The 27,064-nt window shown below is 43.8% G+C and overlaps 1 protein-coding gene across 1 annotated transcript in view; it reads right to left on the bottom strand.

The window, feature by feature from the left end:
• Positions 1-16,995: 16,995 nt before the first annotated feature.
• LOC132566418 (pepsin B-like) overlaps positions 16,996-27,064 on the bottom strand; it is a 30,689-nt gene continuing 20,620 nt past the window's right edge. The window contains exons 7-9 of the mRNA XM_060231430.1: positions 19,428-19,572; positions 18,527-18,625; positions 16,996-17,834 (exon numbers count right to left, since the gene is read on the bottom strand). Coding sequence (XP_060087413.1) covers positions 17,682-17,834; positions 18,527-18,625; positions 19,428-19,572 — 397 coding nt within the window. The 3' untranslated portion in view covers positions 16,996-17,681. The remainder of the gene's footprint in view (positions 17,835-18,526; positions 18,626-19,427; positions 19,573-27,064) is intronic.

Below are 27,064 nucleotides of genomic sequence, written 5' to 3'. Positions count from 1 at the left end.
AGTGGGGCCCTTGGATGACCATGGGGTAAAAGGATTACTGAAGGAGGATAGGGAAATGGCTGAGAAGCTAAATGAATTTTTTGCCTCCGTCTTCACTGTGGAAGATGAGAACTTTTTGCCCGCCCCAGAACCACTAATTTTGGAAGGGGTATTGAAAGACCTGAGTCAGATTGAGGTGACAAAAGAGGAGGTCCTACAACTGATAGACAAATTAAAAACTAATAAGTCACCGGGTCCGGATGGCATACATCCGAGAGTTCTGAAAGAACTCAAAGTTGAACTTGTGGATCTTCTAACAAAAATCTGTAATCTTTCATTGAAATCTGCCTCCGTTCCTGAGGACTGGAAGGTAGCAAATGTCACCCCCATCTTTAAAAAAGGTTCCAGAGGAGACCCGGGAAATTACAGGCCAGTCAGTCTGACTTCAATAGAAGAAGAAGAAGAAGAAGAAGATAGATAGATATTGGATTTCTATCCCGCCCTCCACTCCGAAGAGTCTCAGAGCGGCTCACAATCTCCTTTACCTTCCTCCCCCACAACAGACACCCTGTGAGGTGGGTGGGGCTGGAGAGGGCTCTCACCGCAGCTGCCCTTTCAAGGACAACCTCTGCCAGAGCTATGGCTGACCCAAGGCCATGCTAGCAGGTGTAAGTGGAGGAGTGGGGAATCAAACCCGGTTCTCCCAGATAAGAGTCCGCACACTTAACCACTACACCAAACTGGCTCTACCGGGAAAGTTGGTAGAAACCATTATCAAGGACAGAATGAGTAGGCACATTGATGAACACGGGTTATTGAGGAAGACTCAGCATGGGTTCTGCAAGGGAAGATCTTGCCTCACTAACCTGTTACAATTCTTTGAGGGGGTGAACAAATATGTTGACAAAGGAGACCCGATAGATGTTTACCTTGACTTCCAGAAAGCTTTTGATAAAGTTCCTCATCAAAGGCTCCTTAGAAAGCTTGAGAGTCATGGAGTAAAAGGACAGGTCCTCTTGTGGATCAAAAACTGGCTGAGTAATAGGAAGCAGAGAGTGAGTATAAATGGGCAGTCTTCGCAGTGGAGGACGGTAAGCAGTGGGGTGCCGCAGGGCTCGGTACTGGGTCCCATGCTCTTTAACTTGTTCATAAATGATTTAGAGTTGGGAGTGAGCAGTGAAGTGGCCAAGTTTGCGGATGACACTAAATTGTTCAGGGTGGTGAGAACCAGAGAGGATTGTGAGGAACTCCAAAGGGATCTGTTGAGGCTGGGTGAGTGGGCGTCAACGTGGCAGATGCGGTTCAATGTGGCCAAGTGCAAAGTAATGCACATTGGGGCCAAGAATCCCAGCTACAAATACAAGTTGATGGGGTGTGAACTGGCAGAGACTGACCAAGAGAGAGATCTTGGGGTCGTGGTAGATAACTCACTGAAAATGTCAAGACAGTGTGCGTTTGCAATAAAAAAGGCTAACGCCATGCTGGGAATTATTAGGAAGGGAATTGAAAACAAATCAGCCAGTATCATAATGCCCCTGTATAAATCGATGGCGCGGTCTCATTTGGAGTACTGTGTGCAGTTCTGGTCGCCGCACCTCAAAAAGGATATTATAGCATTGGAGAAAGTCCAGAGAAGGGCAACTAGAATGATTAAAGGGCTGGATTACTTTCCCTATGAAGAAAGGTTAAAACGCTTGGAACTCTTTAGCTTGGAGAAACGTCGACTGCGGGGTGACATGATAGAGGTTTACAAGATAATGCATGGGATGGAGAAAGTAGAGAAAGAAGTACTTTTCTCCCTTTCTCACAATACAAGAACTCGTGGGCATTCGATGAAATTGCTGAGCAGAAAGGTTAAAACGGATAAAAGGAAGTACTTCTTCACCCAAAGGGTGATTAACATGTGGAATTCACTGCCACAGGAGGTGGTGGCGGCCACAAGTATAGCCACCTTCAAGAAGGGTTTAGATAAAAATATGGAGCACAGGTCCATCAGTGGCTATTAGCCACAGTGTATGTGTGTATATAAAAATTTTTGCCACTGTGTGACACAGAGTGTTGGACTTGATGGGCCGTTGGCCTGATCCAACATGGCTTCTCTTATGTTCTTATGTTCTTAAGCCAGGAAGACTAGAATGGCTTCGAATAGTGAGCAATGAAAAAAGTAACTCACAGCAAGAAATTAAAAACTGCAAGGTTAAAAATATAGCCAATCAAATTTGAGTCAATTTGTAAAGTGATACATGCACCAGGAAGTTGATGAATCAAATTTAATGCATATAAAGTGTCAACTATTAAGTTGAAAGACCTTTGTGAATAGAGCTGAAAAGCCATTCTTATAGCAGCTGTTTAAGCCTGCTGCATTGAGCGCTGTTGCAAAGTAAAGTGTATCTTTTGCATTTCCCCCCCAGCAAACTGGGTACTCATTCGACCAACCTAGGAATGATGGAAGGCTGAGTAACCTTGAGGCAGCTACCTGAAATCAGCTTCCACCAAGATCAATCTCAGGCCGTAAGCAGAGCTTAAGACTGCAATACTGCAGCTTTAACACTCTGTGCCACGGGGCTCTATCTGAATCCAAATTAGAATTTTCCTTAGCCAATTTCATCATCAATTCACCTGCTGTGTGAGGATTACCAACCTGAAGATGGCTGATAAAGTCTAGGTTTAAAACAATTTTATTTAGTAATATATGGTAACAATATCTCTTTCTTGCATCGTTAATAACTTCTTTTTATCTATCCCATATATTACTTTCTAACCACCGCTCCCCCCATTACTTCACCCCCACCGGTGTTATTTACTTAAAATACTAATATTTAAAGGTACCTTTAACTAATAAAAACAAAGATTAATATTCTTCTTCCTTCTAAGACTTAATCATTATCAAAAATTGTCCAATGTCCTTTTATTTCCCACTCTTTTTCTACATATCTTCTAAACTTTTTCCACTCCATCTTAAAAACTTCTGAGTCATAGTTTCTTAACATTATTGTTGATTTGTCCATTCCACTCCATGTCATAACTTTTACAATCCAATCCCATTTTTCTGGTATTTTTTCTTGCTTCCACAACTGCGCATACAGTGTCCTAGCAGCTGAAAGCAAGTACCAGATTATAGTTCTATCTTCTTTTGGAAATTTTTCCATTTGTAATCCCAACAGAAAAGTCTCTGCAACTTTCTTAAATCTGTATCCCAAGATCCTAGAAATTTCTTGTTAAATCATCTGCCAATACTTTTTTGCTCTTTCACAAGTCCACCACATATGGTAGAAAGAACCTTCATGTTTTTTTCCATTTCCAACATCTATCTGGCATCTTATAATTCATCTTTGCCAACTATTTAGGAGTCATATACCACCTATACATAATTTTAAAACAGTTCTCTTTAATACTATGACACGTCAAAAGCTTTATAGAATACTTCCACAAATATTCCCAAGTTTCCATCTGTATTTCTTTATTTACATTAATTGCCCACTTAATTATTTGAGATTTCACTACTTCATCTTCCGTAGACCATTTTAAAAGTAATTTATATAATTTTGAGATTAATTTTTCATTGTCTTCAAGAAGAACTTTTTCCATTTCTGTTTTCTCTCTTCTTATTCCTTCAGTTTTGATATCGTTATCCACCAAGCTCTTTATTTGTTGCATTTGGAACCAATCATATTTATTATTCAACTCTTCAGCAGTTTTCAGTTCTATTTTGCCACTTTGTATTTTTAATAGTTGATTATATGACAACCACTTTTCTTCACCTGTCTCAGCTGTTATTTTTATTACTTCTGCTGGCACTATCCATAATGGTTTTCTCTCATCCCCATACTTCTTATATTTAATCCAAGTATTTAGCAAATTATTTCTTATATAATGGTGAGAGAAAAAAAATCCATCTTTTTTCCCCCATAGTACATATAAGCGTGCCAGCCAAATTTATTTCCATGACCTTCCAACGCTAAAAGTTTTTTGTTTATCAGCATCACCCATTCTTTTATCCACACTAGACAAACTGCTTCATGATATAATTTTAAATCTGGTAATTGGTATCCTCCTCCCACTTTTGCATCTGTAAAGATTTTTATTTTGATCCTTGGTTTCTTCCCAGCCCACACAAACTCTGAAATTTTCCTTTGCCATTTATAAAATTGTTTACTGTCTTTCACAAGTTTGAAACAAATACATTATTCTTGGCAAATATTCATCTTAATTGCAGCTATTCTGCCAAGCAATGACAAATTAAGTTTATTCCATTTTATCATATCTTCATCCATTTTACGCCATAGCTTCTCATGATTGTTTTTAAACAAGTCAATATTCTTCATTGTTATCTCCACACTCAAATATTTTACCTTAGAGGTAACTTCACATCCTGTTATCTTCTACAGTTCCTTTTGTTTGCTTACTTGCATATTTTTAGATAGAAGTTTTGATTTTTCTTTATTAATACACAGTCCCACCAATTCCCCATATTCTTGTATTTTATGTAACAACAAAGGTGTGACTTGTATGGGATTTTCATTTATAAACATTATATCATCAGCAAAAGCTCTATATTTGTAAGTAAATCCTTTTACTTTTAATCCTTCTATTTCTTTATCTTCTTGGATTTGCATCAGTAAGATTTCAAGAGTCATTATAAACAACAGTGGGGAAAGCAGACAGCCTTGTCTTATACCTTTGCTAATTATCATGTCTTCTGTAAGATCTGCATTTATACATAACCTTGCACGTTGTTCAGTATATATTGCTTTTATCATCCTTATAAAGTTTTCTCCCAACTCCATTTTCTCCATTACTGCAAACATAAAGTCCCAATTTAAATTATCAAATGCTTTCTCTGCATCCGCAAAGAATAATGCTACTTCCTTTTCTGGATGTCTTTCATAATATTCTACAATATTTACAACAGTTCTAATATTGTCTCTTATTTGCCTTTTGGGGAGAAACCCCGCTTGATCTTCCTTTATAAAATTTATCAAATGTTGTTTAAGCCAATCTGCCAAGATTCTTGTATATATTTAATAGTCATTATTTAATAGTGAGATTGAGCTATAATTATTTACATTCGTGACATCTCTATCTTCTTTTGGAATCAACGAAATAACAGCTTCCTTCCATGTATTTGGTATTTTCCCTTTTATTCTTATCATGTTCATCAATTTCTGAAGTTTCAGAATTAACTCCTCTTTGAAGGTTTTAAAAAATTTAGCTGTATATCCATCTGGCCCAGGTGCTTTTCCATTTTTCATTGCATTAATTGCTGCTTCAATTTCTATTTTTTCAATTGGATCATTCAAGACTTTCCCCATATTTTCTGTTAAGGGTGCTATTTTAATATTTTGTAAATACTCTTCCATCTTTTCTTTCTTTAACACCCTTAAATAATTTGGCATAATACTTAAAGAATTCTCTTTTTATTCCTTCTTGATCTACCACCTCTCTTCCCTCCACCACAATTTTATTAATAATTTTACTTTCTCTCTTTTTCTTCAATTGCCAGGCCAAGTATTTTCCAGGTTTATTTGTTCCCTCTAAAGATTTCTGCTGCAACCTTTTCAGATTCCATTCCAGTTCTTTATTTAACAAATGTCTCATTTGTGTTTGTAATATTGTAATCTCCCTCATAATTTTCTTTTTCCCTGGCCTTTTTCTCAGTTCCCCTTCTTTTTTCTTTATTTCATTTTGAATGTCCAGCATCTGTTTTTCGTTTGCCTTCTTGTCTTTATTATTCAGTGTAATCAATATTCCTCTCATTACTGCTTCATGAATGAAATTCTAGTCCCAATTGCTTATTCCATAAAAATTTGTAATCCTTTTGTTTGATATGTACTTCTTGTAAACAAACTATATTACAATTTTGCTTTTTAATCCAATGAAACGTTGCCTTTCTTTTTTGTGGTGAATTTAGTCCATTTACATTCCAAGATAATAATTTGTAATCCATCATGGTGCAAATTCTTTATGTTCTTCATAAAATCCACACAGTTCCTGTGTGCTTGTAATTGTAATCCTTTTTCCTGGTAGCTCAAAGCTCAAACCTTCAGGTATTATCCATCTATACCTCATTTCATAGTCCCATAATTTTTCTGTCAATTTCTTATATGCTCTTCTGTCATTTATCACTTGTCTTGGCAACTCCTTCATAATTCTTACTCTGCTGCCTCCCACTATCAATGTCTTTTCAAAGTTTTTATTCATGATTTTTCCCACCATTTCTTTTGTCTTGTATCTTATAACCGCATCTCTTGGTAGATTTTTTTTTTCATATAATAATAATAATAATAATAATAATAACTTTTAATTTCTATCCCGCCCTCCCCGCCAAAGCAGGCTCAGGGCGGCTTACAACATAAAATACATTATACATCAGATTACATAAATTGCAAATAAAATCCAAGTTAAGACAAATTACAAGTTAAAATTTACAAATTACAATGGTGCTAAAACATTCGATCTTCAATAATTCCATAAAATTCAGTAACCAAGAGCACTTTTTTAGAGGCATTTCCTAGTTTATCATTGGTTGAAGGCTAGTTTATAGAGGTGGGTCTTACAGGCCCTGCGGAACTGTTCCAAACTCCGCAGGGCCCGCACCTCTACCGGGAGTTGATTCCACAGCAGTGGAGCAGCAATAGAGAAGGCCCTATCTCGGGTGGCCTTCAATCTGGCCTCCCTTGGCCCAGGGACGGTCAGCTGGTTTTTTCCAGCCGACCGCAATGCTCTTTGGGGCTCATATGGGGAGAGACGGTCCTTCAGGTAGGCAGGTCCTCGGCCATATAGGGCTTTAAAGGTGATAACCAGCACCTTGTAACGAACTCGGTATCCCACTGGCAGCCAGTGCAGTTCGCGCAGCCCCGGCTGTATGTGCTCCCATCTTGGGAGTCCCAACAACAGCCTAGCCGCCGCGTTCTGCACCAGCTGCAGCCGCCGAGTTCGGCACAGGGGCAGCCCCATGTAGAGAGCGTTGCAGTAATCCAGTCTCGAGGTGACCGTAGCATGGATCACCGTTGCTAGGTCACGGCGCTCTAGGAAGGGGGCCAACTGCTTCGCCCGTCGGAGATGAAAGAACGCGGACTTGGCAGCGGCCGCTATCTGTGCCTCCATTGATAGTGAAGGCTCCAGAAGAACCCCCAAGCTCTTGACCCTATGTGCCGCTTTCAGCAGCACACCGTCAAAAATCGGCAAGGGGATTTCCCTTCCCAGGGCACCGCGACCCAAGCAAAGGACCTCTGTCTTCGTTGGATTCAACTTCAGCCCGCTCAGTCTGAGCCAACCTGCCACGGCTTGCAATGCTAGGTCCAGGCTTTCTGGGATGGAGTCAGGTCGGCCGTCCATTAATAGATAGAGCTGGGTGTCATCTGCATATTGATGGCACCCAAGCCCAAACCTCCGGGCAATCTGGGCAAGGGGGCGCATGTAGATGTTAAATAACATCGGAGAGAGAACTGCCCCTTGTGGCACCCCACACACTAGGGGGTGCCTCCGGGACAGCTCCCCCCCAATTGCCACCCTTTGTCCCCGTCCATCAAGGAAGGAGGAAAGCCACTGTAAAGCCAACCCCCTTATCCCTGTGTCGGCGAGCCGGCGGGCCAGTAGCTGATGGTCGACCGTATCGAACGCGGCCGACAGATCTAACAACATCAGCACCGCCACGCCGCCTCGATCCAGATGCCGCTGGAGGTCATCCATCAAGGCGACCAGCACTGTCTCCGTCCCATGACCCGGACGAAAGCCGGACTGGTAGGGGTCTAAGGCGGAAGTGTCATCCAAAAAGCCCTGCAACTGCGACGCTACTGCCCTCTCTAAAACCTTACCTAAAAATGGTAGGTTCGAGACCGGTCGATAATTCGCCAATTCGGCCGGGTCTGCTGTACTCTTTTTTAAGAGAGGGCGGACCATAGCCTCTTTCAAAGATGTTGGGAATTGCCCTTCCAAGAGGGATCTATTTATGATATCCCGTATAGGATATCTAAGCTCCCTCTGGCAAGATTTAATTAGCCATGAGGGGCATGGGTCGAGATCACAGGTTGTAGAGCGTGCAGTTGAGAGAATTTCGTCGACTTCCCCAAGACTGAGCGCGTCGAAGTGATCCAGGATAACTTCAGAAGACAGGCACGGAGCCCCGGGTTCTTGTTCTGCATCCAATGTGGCGGGAAAGTCCTGGCGGAGTGACAAGATTTTATCTGCAAAAAATTTCGCAAAAGCCTCACAGCCTATTTCCAATTCTCTCATATTTGGTCTGCCCTGGGGCAGATTGGTCAAATTTTCAATTATCTTAAATAATTGTGCCGGGCGCGAATTTGCAGATGCAATCCTGGCCGCAAAGTAATCTTTCTTTGCGGCTTTGACTGCCATCTCATAAGACTTCATAAACGTTCTATAGGATGTTCTTGTCGCTTCGTCACGAGTATGCCGCCACCGTCTCTCTAGTCGTCTGAGCCCCTGTTTCATCTGGCGAAGCTCCAAGGTGTACCAAGGGGCCAGCCTGCTACGGGGGCGCAGAGGGCGCCGGGGTGCAATCTCGTTGATGGCTCTGGATAGCCTGTCATGCCAGGTCTCTACCAGGTCATCAAGGGAATTGCTAGGGGGCCAGGGGTCCCGCAGAGCCCTTTGGAACTGCTCAGGGTCCATCAGATTCCGCGGGCGAGCCAAAATAGGCTCGCCGCCCATACAGGGTTGAGGCGGCGCACCCACATGGGCCTTGAGGGCTAGGTGGTCCGACCATGGCACCGCTTCTACTGCGATACCGTCCACCAAAATCCCGGACGCAAAGATCAAGTCCAACATGTGTCCGGCCTGATGCGTGGGGGTGGTAACAAATTGGGAGAGTCCCAGTGTCGCCATGGAAGACACCAGGTCCAGCGCCTGATTGGAGGCCGCGTCGTCTGCATGGACGTTGAAGTCACCCAAGACCATAAGCCTTGGGAACTCCAACGCCCAGCCCGCCACCGCCTCCATCAGGGCTGGTAAGGCGTTGGCTGGTGCGTTTGGCGGACGGTACACCAGCCAAATCGCCAACCCCTCCCCCACCTCCCATGCCAGACCGGCACATTCCAGGCCCTCGATCGTTGGGGCCGGGAGAGCCCTGAAGGAGTAACCCTCCCGTATGAATAGCGCCACCCCTCCCCCCCGGCCAGTTGTCCGTGATTGGTGAAAGACCGAGTAGCCTGGGGGCGCCATCTGGGAGAGAGCCACCGTCTCTCCATCCCGCACCCAGGTCTTGGTCACGCAAGCCAGGTCCATATCCTGCTTAAGCAGGTAATCTCTAAGGATTGAGGTCTTATTGTTTATGGACCTGGCGTTACATAACACCAATGACGGAGACTGGCATTCCCTCTTGGCCCCACTACCTGCCACCCTCGGGATGGGACGCAGACTGGAAGGGGAGTTCACTCTATACATATAGTCACACATGTTTCTAGTCCCTTCAGGATCTTCCTCCAAAAATTCTGCAATTATTTTTATTATATATTCTTTCAAATCAGTTTGTTCATCCTCAGATACTCCTCTCAGACGTATCTGGGTCTCCATCAATTTGCAGTCATGAATTGCCACTTTTTCTTGTATTTTTAACATGGTGGAATCATGTACTTTCACTCTCCCTTTCACCTCTTGCACTTTTTTGATGTCACCACAGTCTCATTTCTGAGATCCTCTATATCTTTTTTTAGCTCTTCAATATCTTTTCTTTTCTTTTTTGGAAGCAGTTATCATCTCCCTCACCTCTTTCATTATCCTGGCTTCCATTGCATCTAATTGGTCCTGCATTTTCTCCAGTGAAGCAGTCCTTGCATGGGTTTGCTTATGGTCTGACATGTAAAAACACCGAAAATTTTGACCTCACCAAATTAAATTTCAACTATCAGATTTAAAAGAGTGAGGCTTGCTCTTTTTAATAAGCCTAATTTTGCTGTCCTTAGAGCCTCCTGGGCTCAGATATTAATTTTTAAAGTTTTTATTTTTTCCATAATGGCGGTCGCGACTTTCTACCTCACTTTAAAAAAAATTTCCTTTTTCCTCTAGAGGCTTCTAAAATAGTTATTAACAGTAATGTCCAATAGTATTTACCTTATAATCATCACCTCTGTCGGCTCCACCAATTTTTAATGTCCCGAACACTTTAAAAAAATTATTTAATTTTTAGCCTCCTAGCAATGGCCGCCGATGTTTTTCTATGATATTATAGTCCTAGAGTAGGCTGGCTCCTTCAATGATTTCCCTTTTCCATCCGATACTTCCTGCTTTGCTTGCCACCAAATCCCGTTTTCGCTGGTAGAGAGATCTTACGATGCTTGACGTATTTCCTGTGGTGGCTGTGGGAGCAGCAAGTCTATGATGATGGGTCTTTTTCTCCAAAACCGCAAGTAGACAAAACAATAAATTCCTTTCCACTTTTTAGCACTGTCCTTTAAATTTACAAAGTCCAAATTTCGCTCCTTCTCCCCTTCTTCTTCCAAGCTTTCTAGATTTCAATTTCCCACCTTCTGATTTTATTTTGTTTAACTTTAATTAGTCCCGGAATGAAAGATAGCCATCTGTACCTTTTCTGTCATTATCCAGATCAACACCGGTCTTGTATAGCTTTAGATGTTTAGCAGTATCAAAGAAGATTAGGATCCTGTTGAGCTTATGTCAAATAAATGACTCTGGAAACTTCTGCAGATGATGAAAATGCAACTCGTCTCCGGAGATCCTTCAAAGCCTCAAAGGAGTTCCCCGCCCCCCCAGGACTCCCTTTTAGCCAAGGTAAATCTCCTCAAAGTTTCCTGTGCATATCTTGGACTGATCTCTGACTGAGAAAAATAGGCAGTAGGCATTAGATTGCCTTCCACTACCCCGAACAGAAGTTCCAGCCTGCTCCCCTTCTGAGAAGCAGTTCAGCTCGGCATTTTCCAACCCCGGAAGTCCCTAGACGGCTGATAAAGTCTAAATAGGGCTCTTGTGGCTTTTGACAGTCGCAAAACTATGGGCTGGCCGCCCTTCTGTAGGTACCTTGGCAAAGGCCTGTAAAGCACATTTAGATATTATAGCAAGGGTTGCAACAGGGAGCACAGCTTGTGTTTCAATAGTGCTGAACTGTCCAGATCCATATAGTTGTTCAGCAGTATAAACTCCATTGGAGCCACGCCCTTGAGCATTAGCCAAATTACAATATTCAGTTTCCCATACCTCATACTGTCCAGAAGTTATCATCATCCCCACGATATTTTTCCAATCTTGAGGAATCACAGTGTATCCATTAGAGAGCCCTTCTAAAAGACTTTGCATATCGATTCCCCCTATGCCTGTGTTTCTGACAGCCTTTTGAATTTCACTCAAAACAGAGTGGGGCAACACAGTATAGTTAACAACCAGTTGCCTATTCTCATTCTGTGCATATGTTCATATGTTACTGGGCACACTGATAAAAAGTCAGGCAATTCTTCCCTTGTCAATGCACCCTCTTCCTGTTCCTGTCGTACCTTTTTTTGTAAAGTATTTTCCACAGGTTTTTGTTCCTCCTCCAAAACTTCATGGACCATTCATCCCAGGGCGTTAGATAGTGGGCCCATGGGTGGAGCCGTTAGCGGAGGAGGGGGAAAAGGATGGGCAGGGGGCACAAGTTGGACACCAGCGTATTTTGGGGGACAATCTTTGGAGAGCTGGCTTGTGTTAGAAACGGGCATTAATATCTCTACTGCATACTGACATTGATGCCAGGCTTGAAACAGTTTGATAGAAGCTCGAGGCTCTGTATGAAAAGTCTTCACTATCTTCTCCAAGTCCCAAAGTTTAAGAGAACCTCCCTTCGGGTACTAGGGGCATTGCTTACTGATCTCTTGTAACAGAGTCTTCAGTTGGCCATAAGTCATGGACCCGCTGGACTTTTGGATGAGGAACCTCAGCTCCTCTAAACATTTTCTCTGGGTTTGCGAGAACTGTCCTCCCATACTCACCAATGAAGGGGTCGTTGAGAACGATGGAGTGCAATCAAGGGGCCTATGCCAGGCGTTGATGAGAGGGGTCCCTGCTCACTGCACCACTTGTAGGAATGTCACACGACTCAGGGTTGAGGTTCATCACACCAGTCTGTCTCTGTGTCTCTCTGACAGTGGTGGTCATTTATTTTATACATTCTTCTATACGCAATCATTTACTAGGAGCATGGAGAGCAAGGACACCGATGTTCACCTTAGCTTGTTACCCCAAATGTGCATTCCAGGAATGAGGTGAAAGGGCAGAACATTCCGAGGCCCTCAGCATTCTTGTATAGGGCAAAGTACATAAAGGCTTAAGGCTGCCTTCTAAGTCTATAGGTGAAGCTGGATCAAGATTGGTGTGCCAGACCATTGACCCTTCCTTCAGTAGGGGTCCACTTGGGTGTATTTGTACGTGCTATTGGCCCTGAGCATTGTGACAATGTCAGGTAAGAAGGGGTCTGGAAAATCCAAGGGTAAGCAGCCTGCCCCAAAGGCCCCTAAGGCTCCATCTAAGAGGCCACCACCGCCTTTATCTTCTTCCGATGATGAGGGCGATGAGGGGGTTAATGCTAGCATAATGCAAAGGCTGTTGGCGCTGGAGGAGGCGTCTGGTATTCCTCCTTCAGAGAGGATAGGAGTGAAAAAGGCTTCTAAAAGGGTGCTCCAGGCGAATATGTTAACCAAGTTGTCTATTCTCGAGGGCAGGTCTGGTGCATTCATCACCGGCAGTGCCATGGGTCTCAGCATTCCAGATGGGGGATCGGTGTCATCGTCGGGAGCTGCTGGACCTGGGTCGACACTGGTGCCTGTTGGAACTGTTGGTAAGGCTGGGGAGATTCCGCAGGCATATGCGGGGCTGGCTTGGTCTTGGGGGCCATGGGGTCATGCCTCGCCTGCCGGACAGGTCATCCCTGCTGTGAGTTCTGGGTTTTCTCCTCCCACAGGTATGGGCTCGCAGTCAAATTGGTCTTGGCTGACTGGACAGTGCGGCCCTTATGGAGTTTGGCCGGGTGTGGGGCAGCAGGGTCTTGAAGGCTCTTGTATGGGGGGTTGGGGCTACCTTTCTCCTTACGGGGTGATCCCTTTTACCGCTTTATCTTTTGGGGAAGTAGCTTTGCCTTTAGGGTATCATTTGTTGCCTGCAACAAAAGATAAGATCCTAAAGGGGGAGTATGTCGATATTTTCTCCCTTCTGTTCCAGGAGTTAGAGAAGAAAGATAAGGAAGACCTGGATGACAAGGAAAAAGAAAAATTGAAGAAGCGCAAGGTGGACTGGACTTGGGCCAATTGGCTTCCAGGGTTTTTTATCTATGCTGGAGTAATTGCACGTGCTCAGCCTTGGAGGGTGGCTGCTCTCATCCAATACATGGATATAATTTATAAAGAGTACACTATGTTTAGTGGGCCTGCCTGGATTCAATATGATGAGGAATTCAGGATGAGGGCTGCATTGTACTCTTCCCTTCAGAGGGATCGCATTCATCAGCAGCTGTGGCTACAAGTCATGTCTCCTGCGCAGCCAAATTTAGGCAACCGCTCCGACAGCGGTCATTTGGTGGCCAGGTCAGCAGCAACCTCCTCAGCTTTGGCAGCCTCTTCCTGCAGTTTAGCGGGGCAGGCGGTTCAACCCCGCCTGCTTTGTTGGGAGTTCAGTTTTGTTAGCTATCATAAACAAGTTATATTGTTTATTATATGTTTTCGTGTTTGTTGGTTCCTTCTGGTGCTCCAGTGAACTAGTGGAATACCTAGCACTGTGTCTCTGTACCCAGTTATATTACTGTGTTACCCCCATAAGAACATTTTTGTTTATGGTAATAACAGCACAGTTGTTTAAAAAAATTACAGTAGTAAACAGTATAAACCTGTATTATAGCCACTGTCTCCATCATATGCCTAAGGCTAATTTGCATGTTACAAAGTCCATGTATTCCCCATGTGGACTTCCAACAGATGGGTTTTTGGTGTCACTTGCTGGAAACTTCATATCCAGATCTGCATGGGTCCTATTCAGGTTGGAAACATGGCATATGAATACAGTGGGCTTAAGCATCCCCCTCCCCATGCCATTTTCTCAACCTGAAATGGGCCCAGTGAACCACTATTTGCCCATTGAGAAAATGTACATGTTCTATTAGCTACACACAAGTTTATTTAGTGAGGCTATTTCAATCCAGGGGTTTAAACCTCCTCCCCCTTTTGCCCAATGGTCCCAATCAGAATCAGGCCCTCTCATTGCATATCTGAACAAAAATCCTTGTGATTTGCATTTCCTTAGCATATTTCTTCAATGTTAACAGACTGATAATGTCTTATTAGATCACCCTGGCAAGCTCCAATTCAGCCTAATGCCATTGATTAGATAACCCTGAGAAGTTCATAAGTATGGTGCAATTTAAAAAGTTTTCTCAAGTTTATTTCCAGCAGCTTTTGAAATGGAAGCCCCAGTGTTCGTTATCATAGTCTATCAATAATTCTAAACTTTCCCATTAATTTCATAGATCCTTTAAAAGCCATCTCAGATAGTTGCCAGCATGACATCTAATAATGAATTCCATATGCTGATGCATTGTGTGCAGAAATATTTGGTGTACTGTTTAAAAATGTTGGACTCTAATCTGGACAACAGGGTTGGATTCCCTACTCCTCCAGATGAAATCTGCTAGGTGACCTTGGGCAAGTCACAGTTCTCTCAGAACTCTCTCAGCCCCACATACCTCAAAAGGTGATTGTTGCGGGGGGAAAAGGAGTGATTGCAAGCCACTTTGAGACTCCTTACGGTAGAGAAAAGTAGGGTATAAAAACCAACTCCTCTTCTTTCTTTGACCTGAACTTACTGCCAATCAAATTAATTCAATAGCCTTGAATTCTGGAGTTTGAGTAAATCATTAACTACTTTTTTTTGCAGAGGTCACTCACCTTTTTTTTTTTGCAGAGATCTTAGTGGATCATATACTGAACATGAGTCAACAGTGTGATGCAGTGGCTAAAATGGTAAATGCAATTTTGGGCTGTATCAACAGAAGTATAGTGTCCAGATCACGTGATGTGATGGTATCACTTTACTCTGCTCTGGTAAGACCTCACCTGGAGTATTGTGTTCAGTTTTGGGCACCACATTTTAAGAAGGATATAGACAAGCTGGTCCAGAGGTGAGCGACAAAGATGGTGAGGGGTCTGGAGACCAAGTCCTATGAGGAAAGGTTGAACGAGCTGGGGATGTTTAGCCTGGAGAGGAGGCGGCTGAGAGGTGATATGATCACCATCTTCAAGTACTTGAAGGGCTGTCATATAGAGGATGGTGTGGAATTGTTTTCTGTGGCCCCGGAATGTAGGACCAGAACCAATGGGTTGAAATTAAATCAAGAGTTTCTGGCTCAACATTAGGAAGAACTTCCTGACTGTTAGAGTGATTCCTCAGTGGAACAGGCTTCCTCGGGAGGTGGTGGGTTCTCCTTCCTTGGAGGTTTTTAAACAGAGGCTAGATGGCCACCTGACAGTGATGAAGATCCTGTGAATTTAGGGGGAGGCATTTGTGAGTTTCCTGCATTGTGCAATGGGTTGGACTAGATGACCCTAGCAGTCCCTTCCAACTCTATGATTCTATGATTCTATGCCCATAAATTTATCATCCTCCCATAATCTTTTTTCCTGCCTCCTTCAGCTGATAACCATAACCAGAGTTGACGTCAGCCCTTTAAAAAAAAAAAACGTTGGTTGCCAATGTAATGAGTTTCTGGAAAACCATAATGTGATTTCAACAAAGATGTTTATGTAAATGCACCATATATACTATATTAATATCTTAAATGTGTCTCAGCATTTATAACAACTTTAAACAGTTGATGATCTTAAGGAATCAGTTGACTCCAAATGGAAATCGACCATACTGGGTTTTTCATAGTTTTACACAATGATCCTGAATTTATAACATTACTTCTCAAATTCCATCCCAAACTCTCATTTATTATTGTGTTTATGTATTTAAAAGATTGTAACCCTGCAGCCTTCAGGTTGGTTTACAAGTTACTTCCATAAAATATAGAATACTAATAATGAATAACAGAAATTAGAGATGATAGCAGTTCAAAAGTGTATTAATTTCCATTAATGTGTCAAGCAAGCAGAACGGTCTTAGCCTGACATCTCAATAGAAGTTACAATGATATCAAAAATACCAAGGGAGGAAATTCCAAAGTCAAGATGCCACCGCAGTAAAGAACTTCTCACCTGTAGATATCCACCCACCTAGGATTATAGCAAGGGCAGCCAATCAACAGCATTAGGCAAATAATCCAATTGATATAGTCAGGGGTTGCTTTGCAGAAAACTAGGTGGTGGAGCTCATTAGCATAACGCATTAGCATACACTACCCCCCCACCAGCTAAAAGCAACCCAATGCAAGAAGAGAGAGTCCCAGGCAAGCAAGGCTTGCATGGGCTGGCTAGAGATCCAGCCAGCCCAAGCAGGCCTTGCTCACCTGGGGCTATCCTTGGTCACCCCCTCCCCAAATCAAAAGACCAGCAAGCCACCCACCACCCAAAATCACATAAGAAGTGGGAAAAGGGTGATGTGGGCTTCTCCAGGGGTTAATGAGGCTGCTGGGGGCATGGCAAAGCCCCTGTTGGCTAGCTGACTGCCCGCTCTCCTAATCCAGGGATTGTTATGCAGCTGCACCTACTATTCAATGGACAAAGTAGGTGGGGAGGAGGAGGGGCTCAGGAAAAAGGTTCAGGAGCTGCACTCCTGTGAGCTCACAGCTCAAGGCCTGGTAATAGTACAATCCTAAAAAAAGTTTCCTCAGAGTAAGCACCACTAAATAGACTTGAGTAGGATTTTAAGTAGATCTCCTTAGGACTATTTTCATAATCATCTGAAAATAGGTGTCCCTTTCAAACAATAAGAGTCCTAGATCTTTGTAGATTTAAAAAAAACCCACAGAGTGGACTGTTCTTGGTAACAAATTGGAAACCAGTTAATATTTTAAAAATACTGATTAAATGTGTTCACCACAGCAGTTCCCAATTATCATTTTCACCATTGCATCTGGAGCAGTTTAAGTTTTGTAATATTTATTTTTTCATATTATATCATTGTATGAGTTTAAAATACAATGAGGAGATAGGACTAAGAAAAAATCAGGTGTCTTACCACACCAACTGTACAGTCCAAAGCAGTTAACATCCTTCTAAATCTGTTGTGGTCAATGGGTTCAGGAAAGTGTAGCTCTGCTAAGGACTGCATTGCTAATTACTTTCTCCCAGACCAAACTAAATTCTTCATACAACCAATGGCAATGGAATTTGGGCACATTAGAGTTTGTTCATCTGTAGCAATTAAAATTACCAACCTCTAGGTGAGACATGGAGTTCCCCAGAATTACCACTAATCTCCAGATTACAGAGATCTGTTCCCCTAGAAAAAATGGCACCTCTGGAGAGTAAGCTCTATGCCATTATGCCCCAGTGAGGTCCTTCCCCTCCCCAAAGTCTATTCTCCCCAGGCTCTGCCCCCCCAAATCCCCAGGAATTTCCAGAGCTGGAGTTGACAATTCTAGTAGCAATGGGTCACAAGACAACTGATAAGATACATGACTAAGCAGTCTATCTAGGGACAGTTAAGGCACATGGCAGTCTGCTTTACAAACTTAATCTGAAATTCTGAAAATTTCACAAACTTAATCTGAAATCAGAAACCAAGAGAACAGCAGCATTCAACGGGGAAGACTGACTTTGTTTAATCTAGGCTGATGGTGCAAAGCCCACCCTGTTGTTGGCCATATCAAAGACTGAATAATACTCCTTCAGAAAAACATCTCCCAGGATCCATAGAGGCTGTCCATTTGGGGAAGGAAGATAGGTGGGCTCAATTGCAACATAGCAATATCCATTATTCTGTAAAACAAAAAATTGAAAAGAAAATAAAAGTTTTCAGCTGTATATCCACCCAGGAAAATAACACATACATTTAAGGATGTCTGGGATCAAGTCCTAACTAGATCGCAACACTAGGATATAACTGTCCATCACTAGGTCTTTTCAGTAATAGTATTTCTGAAACATAGGGCCTTTCTTCAAGAACATATTTATAAGAAATAGACCCACATTACTGGTGCTCCCACCAAGCACCTGTGTTCAGCCTATGCTGATCCTGTACATATCAAACAAAAAGGGCAATAATAGCCAATACAATAAGTGGAATTTGCACACTTGCAGAAGCAGCAATAGTGTGGAACATAATCTGCCCATAATTCACTGGTATTGCTACTGTTCATAGTCTTACTTTTAGCAGATTTTATAATAAAACTTCTGCATTTGCAAATTGAGGGAAAGAATTCAGAATCAAATGACACATTGATGAAAAATTCATGACCTCAAGGAGATGACCACAAAAAAAGGCTGGGCAACAGAATAACAGTTGTCTCAAACAAAAAGATGGCATCCCTGTATAACAGTTATGTTTGCTATTCATATCTTAAACAGAATTTCCAAGCTATTATAGCTAAGTGAATTGCCATTAAGTTTTGGACACTCAAAGAATATGGCTTAAAACATTCACTGGAGAATTAAGAACACCGTATACATACAGTGGAGACATAGGCAGAAGGAGGCAGTGGGAACTGGGATCCATTAATGACAAAGGTGATGGTGGGCATGTTCTGAACATCATTGCAGTTAACAACATACTATGAAGGAAGAAATATGAGAAGGAAGTTAACTCTGGAAGAAGGTTGGCGGAGACATTCAGTGGATCAATACCCCCACCCAAAAACAGACAGATAAAACATTTTAGTGCAATTCTGAGAATGGAAGCCGTACTGTAAATAAATGCACCTGTCCTATGCACAGCAGCTTTTCCAGCTGCCTTGTTCACAGATATAAGAATATCCTATACAGCAGGGGTGGCCAATGGTAGCTCTCCAGATGTTTTTTGTCTACAACTCCCATCAGTCCCAGCCAGCATGGCCAATGGCTGGAGCTGATGAGAGTTGTAGGCAAAAAACATCTGGAGAGCTACTGTTGGCCACCCCTGCTATACAGAACAGACCAATGTTTGTCTAGTCTGACTATCTGTTTCCAAAGGCAGCAGTCCAATGAGTATGCAGGAGACGCCAAAGTAAGATGATCTCACATCTCCTGAATTCAGTCTGCTTATTTGGCCATTATCTTTGGTGTGACTACACTCTTCTCAATATCATTTCTTTACTTCAAATATTTATATCCCATTTCTTCATATAAATATAGGTGAGATAGCTTATAACACTAAACATTCTTAAAAAACAGAAATCAACAAGATAAAAGGATAGTAACAAAAACAGACAAAATACAGAAAAACCATTAAAAACTGCCTAAGATAAAATGATGTGAGGTCACACACACCTGTGGTGAAGTACTTAAATTTCTCCTTCCACATAGCCAACAGATGAATAGCAGATACTTCCTTCCACATATTCAACAAATGAATAGCAGAAGCACTCTTTCACCTACCTCCCCATTGTATTCTTCTGCTCCTACAGCCTGTAGGAAGCTTCCTATGTACTGCCCTGGGACAGTAAGCTGACATGTGCCAGTGTCCACAATTGCTTGGCAGCCTTGGCTGCACCAGCCAGTTGCCTGGCTTCCAATTGCAAACCTTTCGAGACAAAAACAAATATTACCATTGTGTAAACTTTGCAACAAAGCCAGATAAGTGTCAGAAAAATATAAAATGCCTAATAATAAATAAGAAGGGGGATTATACAAAAACATTTGTTGTAGTACCAACATTCTGCTAAAGAGATTCCAAATACAGCTGTCATCTTAAAGATAATAATTTACTATGGAGCATTCAGGACCATCTATAGACATCACATTGACAAGAAGAGGCACACTATTTCTTATCACTGTCAAACATGCTAGCTTTTGGAAACTAGAAACCATGGAGCATTCAGAAATGTAAGGGAATGATGTGCATATTACTGACAAAGGTGAAAATTGATTAAAACAAAATGATAGTATTCAGAACCCTGCCTCACCTAATTATCATGTCCTGGAAAGTTTTTGTTGTTAATACCCACAGTCAGATATATGACTGGTAGATGGTGTTCTCCAGTTCAAAATCTAGCCATGTTATTGGAAATTGTAGATGATGATGGAGGCGGAGGAATTGTTCCAGTCAAATATTTGACCAGTACATGTTGCCTGCAATTTGAGATCTTGCCAAGTTCTTGGGAATTGCAGAGGTGTCTTCCCATTATTCTCACTGTTTCAAGCCACACTGTCTTCTGGAGCTGAACTGTGCCCAGTGCTCAGTGCCCAGAATATCCAGGTGTTTTTTGAGACTTCTAGGTACTGCCCCAAAGATTCCAAATGACAGCTGGCATGATGGTCACCTTCTTCTCCCAGAAGTGCTCTAATTCTATTCATAGGTCTTGGTATTTTGTGACCTTCTCCTGTTCTTTTCTATTCTGCTGTCTCCTGGGATTGCAGTGTCAATGATCCATACACTATTTCTCATTTTTTCTACAATTTTGATACCAGATATGCTATGTTCCAGGTGTTTATCTGCTTGTAACTGGAAGTTCCAACAAATCTTTATTTCATCATTCTCCATGATGTTTTGTCTGGTTTGTGCTCCCATTAATTTCTGGCTGATTGATTGATTGATTATTGGATTTTTATCCCACACTCCTGCAGAGTACAGTGTGCCAGTAAAACATAAATCAATTTCCATATGGTCAGGCCCATAGCTATGAGGGGGCCTGTGAGGGCACAGTCCCCTGACTGCTAGGCAGGGCCCCCTGACTTGGGGCCCCTAACCAGCCTCCAGTGCCTCGGCTGCATCCTTCTCTATTCTGCCGTCATCATACACCATTGCTTCTGCTTGCTTAGGGGCAAGAAGAATTCTCTGATCCATCAGCATGCAGAAACAACAAGGCACTTTTGGAGCCCAGGACTGAAACTTAAGCTCCACCTTGCTTCTGCTTGCTTAGGGGCTGGAAGAATTCTCTGACCCCTCAGCAAGCAGAAACAACAGGGCACTTTCGGAGCCCAAGACTGAAAGTTAAGCTCCCTGTTGCTTCTGCTTGCTTAGGGGCTGGAAGAAATCTCTGACCCCTCAGCAAGCAGAAACAACGGAGCACTGAAAGTGCTCAGGACTGAAAGTTAAGCTCCCCGTTGCTTCTGCTTGCTTAGGGGCTGGAAGAAATCTCTGACCCCTCAGCAAGCAGAAACAAGGGGGCACTTTCAGTGCCCAGAACTGAAAGTTAAGTTCAAAGTTGCTTCTGCTTGCTTAGGGGCTGGAAGAAATCTCTGACCCCTCAGCAAGCAGAAACAATGGAGCACTGAAAGTGCTCAGGACTGAAAGTTAAGCTCCCCGTTGCTTCTGCTTGCTTAGGGGCTGGAAGAAATCTCTGACCCCTCAGCAAGCAGAAACAAGGGGGCACTTTCAGTGCCCAGAACTGAAAGTTAAGTTCAAAGTTGCTTCTGCTTGCTTAGGGGATGGAAGAAATCTCTGACCCCTCAGCAAGCAGAAACAATGGGGCACCTTCGGAGCCCAGGACTGAAAGTTAAGCTCAAAGTTGCTTCTGCTTGCTTAGGGGCTGGAGGAAATCTCTGACCCCTCAGCAAGCAGAAACAAGGGGGCACTTTCAGTGCCCAGAACTGAAAGTTAAGTTCAAAGTTGCTTCTGCTTGCTTAGGGGATGGAAGAAATCTCTGACCCCTCAGCAAGCAGAAACAATGGGGCACCTTCGGAGCCCAGGACTGAAAGTTAAGCTCAAAGTTGCTTCTGCTTGCTTAGGGGCTGGAAGAAATCTCTGACCCCTCAGCAAGCAGAAACAATGGAGCACTGAAAGTGCTCAGGACTGAAAGTTAAGCTCCCCGTTGCTTCTGCTTGCTTAGGGGCTGGAAGAAATCTCTGACCCCTCAGCAAGCAGAAACAAGGGGGCACTTTCAGTGCCCAGAACTGAAAGTTAAGTTCAAAGTTGCTTCTGCTTGCTTAGGGGATGGAAGAAATCTCTGACCCCTCAGCAAGCAGAAACAATGGGGCACCTTCGGAGCCCAGGACTGAAAGTTAAGCTCAAAGTTGCTTCTGCTTGCTTAGGGGCTGGAAGAAATCTCTGACCCCTCAGCAAGCAGAAACAATGGAGCACTGAAAGTGCTCAGGACTGAAAGTTAAGCTCCCCGTTGCTTCTGCTTGCTTAGGGGCTGGAAGAAATCTCTGACCCCTCAGCAAGCAGAAACAAGGGGGCACTTTCAGTGCCCAGAACTGAAAGTTAAGTTCAAAGTTGCTTCTGCTTGCTTAGGGGATGGAAGAAATCTCTGACCCCTCAGCAAGCAGAAACAATGGGGCACCTTCGGAGCCCAGGACTGAAAGTTAAGCTCAAAGTTGCTTCTGCTTGCTTAGGGGCTGGAAGAAATCTCTGACCCCTCAGCAAGCAGAAACAATGGAGCACTGAAAGTGCTCAGGACTGAAAGTTAAGCTCCCCGTTGCTTCTGCTTGCTTAGGGGCTGGAAGAAATCTCTGACCCCTCAGCAAGCAGAAACAAGGGGGCACTTTCAGTGCCCAGAACTGAAAGTTAAGTCCAAAGTTGCTTCTGCTTGCTTAGGGGCTGGAAGAAATCTCTGACCCCTCAGCAAGCAGAAACAAGGGGGCACTTTCAGTGCCCAGAACTGAAAGTTAAGTTCAAAGTTGCTTCTGCTTGCTTAGGGGATGGAAGAAATCTCTGACCCCTCAGCAAGCAGAAACAATGGGGCACCTTCGGAGCCCAGGACTGAAAGTTAAGCTCAAAGTTGCTTCTGTTTGCTTAGGGGCTGGAAGAAATCTCTGACCCCTCAGCAAGCAGAAACAACGGAGCACTGAAAGTGCTCAGGACTGAAAGTTAAGCTCCCCATTGCTTCTGCTTGCTTAGGGGCTGGAAGAAATCTCTGACCCCCCAGCAAGCAGAAACAACGGGGCGCTTTCAGCGCCCAGGACTGAAAGTGAAACTCCACATTGGGCTGACGTTGGGCTAGAGGGCGCCTGCAAGAAGAGGCCATTCTGGCCCTCAAGTGGGTTGGCAGGGGTAGGGGGCGGATGGCTCCATTGCAGACAGGGCAGGGTAGGGTAGGCTGGCGCACACAAGTGGAGGTCCCGGCTGCAGTCCTGGGCTGGGGATCAGTGGAGAGGTGATGTTCGCCTGCAGGGGTTTTCTGGCCCGGTCTCGCTGGCCACCCAAGCGAGGGTGGGAGCTGCGCTTGGCCAGCCTCGGCTCGCCCTCCGACAGGAATAAATCCGAATTGGAGGTCTTGTAGCCCCAGAAGTCAGTTGTGACTTGGTGGCGCCTTCCACCACCACCCCTTGTCTCACCGGGCTTGCCTAGCTGGATCATGCTACAGGTAAGGGCAGGAGACCATGCGGCACGTAGCTAAACCTCTGAGTGGCTCCCCACCAGAGCTGCTGGAAGAGGGGTGGAAAGGGATCACCTTGGGGCAGCTGTGAGGAGGGAGGAGGCTGTATGGCAGCAAGCTGGCAGCTTTCCTCCTCAGCAGTGGTAGGAGAGAAGGCCATGGAGGTTGGGGCCACTATGTGCCCCCTGAAAAAAAATCAGGGCCCCCCAATTCTTCAAATCCTGGCTACAGGGCTGCATATAGTTTCAGTTAAAATCTAAAAACACAACTAATCTACCTGATGGTGAGTAAGTAATACATCAGACCTGAGGGATATAACTGTATATAACTCTGGAAAGGGTCACCATGTTAATAACTGGACATAGCCCCTAGCCTATGGTGGAAGTTAGTATGATGAATAACTTAGGCTAGTAGGAAAAGGGGCTGGTTAGAGCAGGGGTAGCCGGTATAATGAGCCACCCATCGCCTCAACCAAAGGCCTGACAGAACAGCTCCATTTTACAGGCTCCGTGGAACTGTAATAGGTCCCCCAGGCTTTGATCTCAATTGGCATGGTAAGTCAATACTTCTTGCAATCCAGTGCAACATAGCTGCAACTCTATTGTGATATTCTTTATATGTTTAGGCAACTTTACTGTGGACACTGACCATGTTGTCCACTGTTTCATCCTTCGTCTTGCAAAGTCAACATTTACTGTCATTACTGGTATTCTGAACCTTGGCTTTCATACTTATCGTTTTTAGTGCCTGCTCTTGCGCAGCTAGGATGAGTCCGCCTGTTTCTTTCTTCAGGTGTCCATTTTGGAGCCACTTCCAAGTGTTTTCATTATCAACTTTATTCTCTATATCTTTCCGATATTGCCCACGCAAGTACTTTTCCTTCTAGTTGTCAGAGTGAGTTTTGATTGCAATCTTTTTTGTAATCGTCTTTGGTTTCTGTAATTTTAAATAAGTCTGCCTTGTATACTTTAACTCAAAGCTTCTCTTTGCTTTTCTTGGTGTAGTCATTCAATGCTTGTTTTTTTCCCCCTTCACCTGGTTGTTTAATTTTCAGGAGACCTCTTCCACCTAACTTCTTTAGTAAGAAAAGATGATCAACATCACTTCTAGGGTGCAGTGAGTGATGCATCATCATTATCTTGAAAGTTTTGCAATCTATTATTTCTAATTCTGGTTGTTTCCAACCCATAATGCCAGCTATGTATCTTGGAACTGGGACTGCCCACAGCCCTCCTGCCTTTACCATGTTGCCTCTATTTAATTTTGTTCGCAATATCTTTTTGACTTTTTTCATCTGAGGCAGGCCCGACAATTGGTCCCTTACCTTACCTCCCATGATCTAGCCATAGTGATTCATGCAATGGTCACCTCCAGATTAGACTATTGTCACTCTCTCTGTGTGGAACTTCCCTTGACCCTGCTCCAGCAACTCTAGTAGGTGCACAATGCAGCAGCCCAGTTATTGGCATCAAGTCCTATGCGGGCGCGGATGCATCCAGTGCTGCGTGAACTACACTGGCTACCTCTCAAGTACTGGATCCAGTTCAAGGTATTGGTCCTTACCTTTAAGGCCCTTTATGGCCAGGGGCCTGCATATCTTCGGAATCGCTTCTCCCTGGGCTCTGAGGTCTGCTGCTGCTCAACATCTGCGTCCCTGAAAATTTAGACCGGGCCTTGCAGGATATGGCAATGTGGTTGAGGGGGAGCGGGCTGAAATTGAATCCAGCGAAGACAGAAGTCCTTTGTCTGGGTCGGGGCGCCCGGGAAGGGGAAATACCTCTCCCGGTCTTCGACGGGGCGCCGCTGAAAGCGACGCACCGGGTTAGGAGTCTGGGAGTTTTACTGGAGCCTTCTTTATCAATGGAGGCCCAGATTGCAGCCACTTCCAAGTCAGCCTTTTTTCACCTGAGGCGGGCAAGGCAGTTGGCTCCCTTCCTAGAGCGCCAAGACCTGGCAACGGTACTTCACGCAACGGTCACCTCGAGACTGGATTACTGTAATGCCCTCTACATGGGGCTGCCTCTGTACCGAACCCGGAAGCTGCAGCTGGTGCAGAACGCAGCGGCCAGACTGTTGTTGGGGCTCCCTAAATGGGAGCACATACAGCCTGGGCTGCGCGAGCTGCACTGGCTGCCAGTTACATACCGGATTCGTTACAAAGTGCTGGTCATTACCTTTAAAGCCCTATATGGTCGAGGACCTGTCTACCTTAGGGACCGTCTCTCCCCATACGAACCCCAGAGAGCACTGAGGTCAGCTGGAAAAAACTTGTTGACCACCCCCGGACCGAAAGAGGTGAAGCTGCAATGCACCCGTAACCGGGCCTTCTCCTCTGCAGCCCCGAACCTATGGAACCAACTTCCAGAGGAAATGCGGGCCCTGCGGGACCTTGAACAATTCCGCAGGGCCTGCAAGACCTTCCTCTTCCGACTGGCTTTCGCTGACAAAGAAAGAAATTGCTAATGATTACCGCCATTATAAAAGCACAATTAGCATTAGCACTTTTATCAACTTAATTAAGTGATTTTAAACTTATCAGAATTTTTAATGTTTAATGTTAATGTAACCTTGTCTTTTGTATAAGGGAAATTGAATGATGTTGTTAGCCGCCCTGAGCCTGCTCCGGCGGGGAGGGCGGGATATAAATAAAATTATCTATCTATCTATCTATCTATCTATCTATCTATCTATCTATCTATCTATCTATCTATCTATCTATCTATCTATCTATCTATCTACCTACCTACCTACCTATCTATTCCCTGGTCCTAAGGATACCAGGCTGACTTCAATGAGGGCCAGGGTCTTTTCAGTCCTACCTAGTGGAATGAGCTCCTGCTGGAGATCCGGGCCCTGCAGAACTTATCAAGGTTTTGCAGAGCCTGTAAAATGGAGCTCTTCCACCAGGTTTTTAATTAATCCAGCAGGTGTCCTTGAAAGTCATCACTTCCCCCAGCATTTCCTCATTATGGTGCTATGCTATGTTGTTAGCCATCAGCCACATGCTGTTTACCACCTATGTCTGTGCTGTTCCTGTTTTGTAATGTCTGTTTTTATGATATTATTTTAACTCTGTTGTGTTATTGCTGTAAGCCGCCCTGAGCCCGCTTGCAGGATAGGACGGGAAATAAATCTAAAAATTAAATAAATCTAAAAATTAAATAAATCTAAAAATTAAATTAAATTACAATTAAACTCTTCAGTAGTACTCTTTGGTTGCATTTTTCTTAGCAAGGGTATGTTTGATGCTGTCATCTTCCAGAATTCCAAGATATCTGTAGTTTTCTTCAAAGCCCAATGTTTTGAAGTTGTTGTTGTCTGACATCCTGTTTAATTACCTTTTCTCTAGTCAGTGCTAATGGTCCACATTTGTCAAGACTAAATTCCACTGCTATGTCTTTGCTGAATATTTGAACTGTATTTGAACTGTGTTTAGTAAAGAATCAATTTCTAATTATGATTTTCCATACATTTTCATGTCATCCATATAAAATAAGTGTGAAATTTTGGAGGCCTGACTTTGAAAGCTGGTATTCTAGGCCTGTGCAGTTGAGAATGATGGTGGGTGGTACTAGGCAAATGTCAAAGAGCAATGGTGATAGCAAATCTCCTTGGAAGAGTCCTCATTTGATATTAATACTAATTTCTTCTCTGCCCAGGGCTGCAGCCTCACCCCCTGCTCAGACAGTCTGGTGGCCCCAAACATCACAACCCTACTAGGACCAGCCCCCACCCAGCAAACTCACCCAAAGCTCC

The sequence above is a fragment of the Heteronotia binoei genome, chromosome 2 (genome assembly GCF_032191835.1).
Source record: "Heteronotia binoei isolate CCM8104 ecotype False Entrance Well chromosome 2, APGP_CSIRO_Hbin_v1, whole genome shotgun sequence".
Lineage (NCBI taxonomy): Eukaryota > Metazoa > Chordata > Lepidosauria > Squamata > Gekkonidae > Heteronotia > Heteronotia binoei.
Note: the sequence above shows the minus strand (reverse complement) of the source record. Positions and strands in the feature narration are given on the sequence as shown.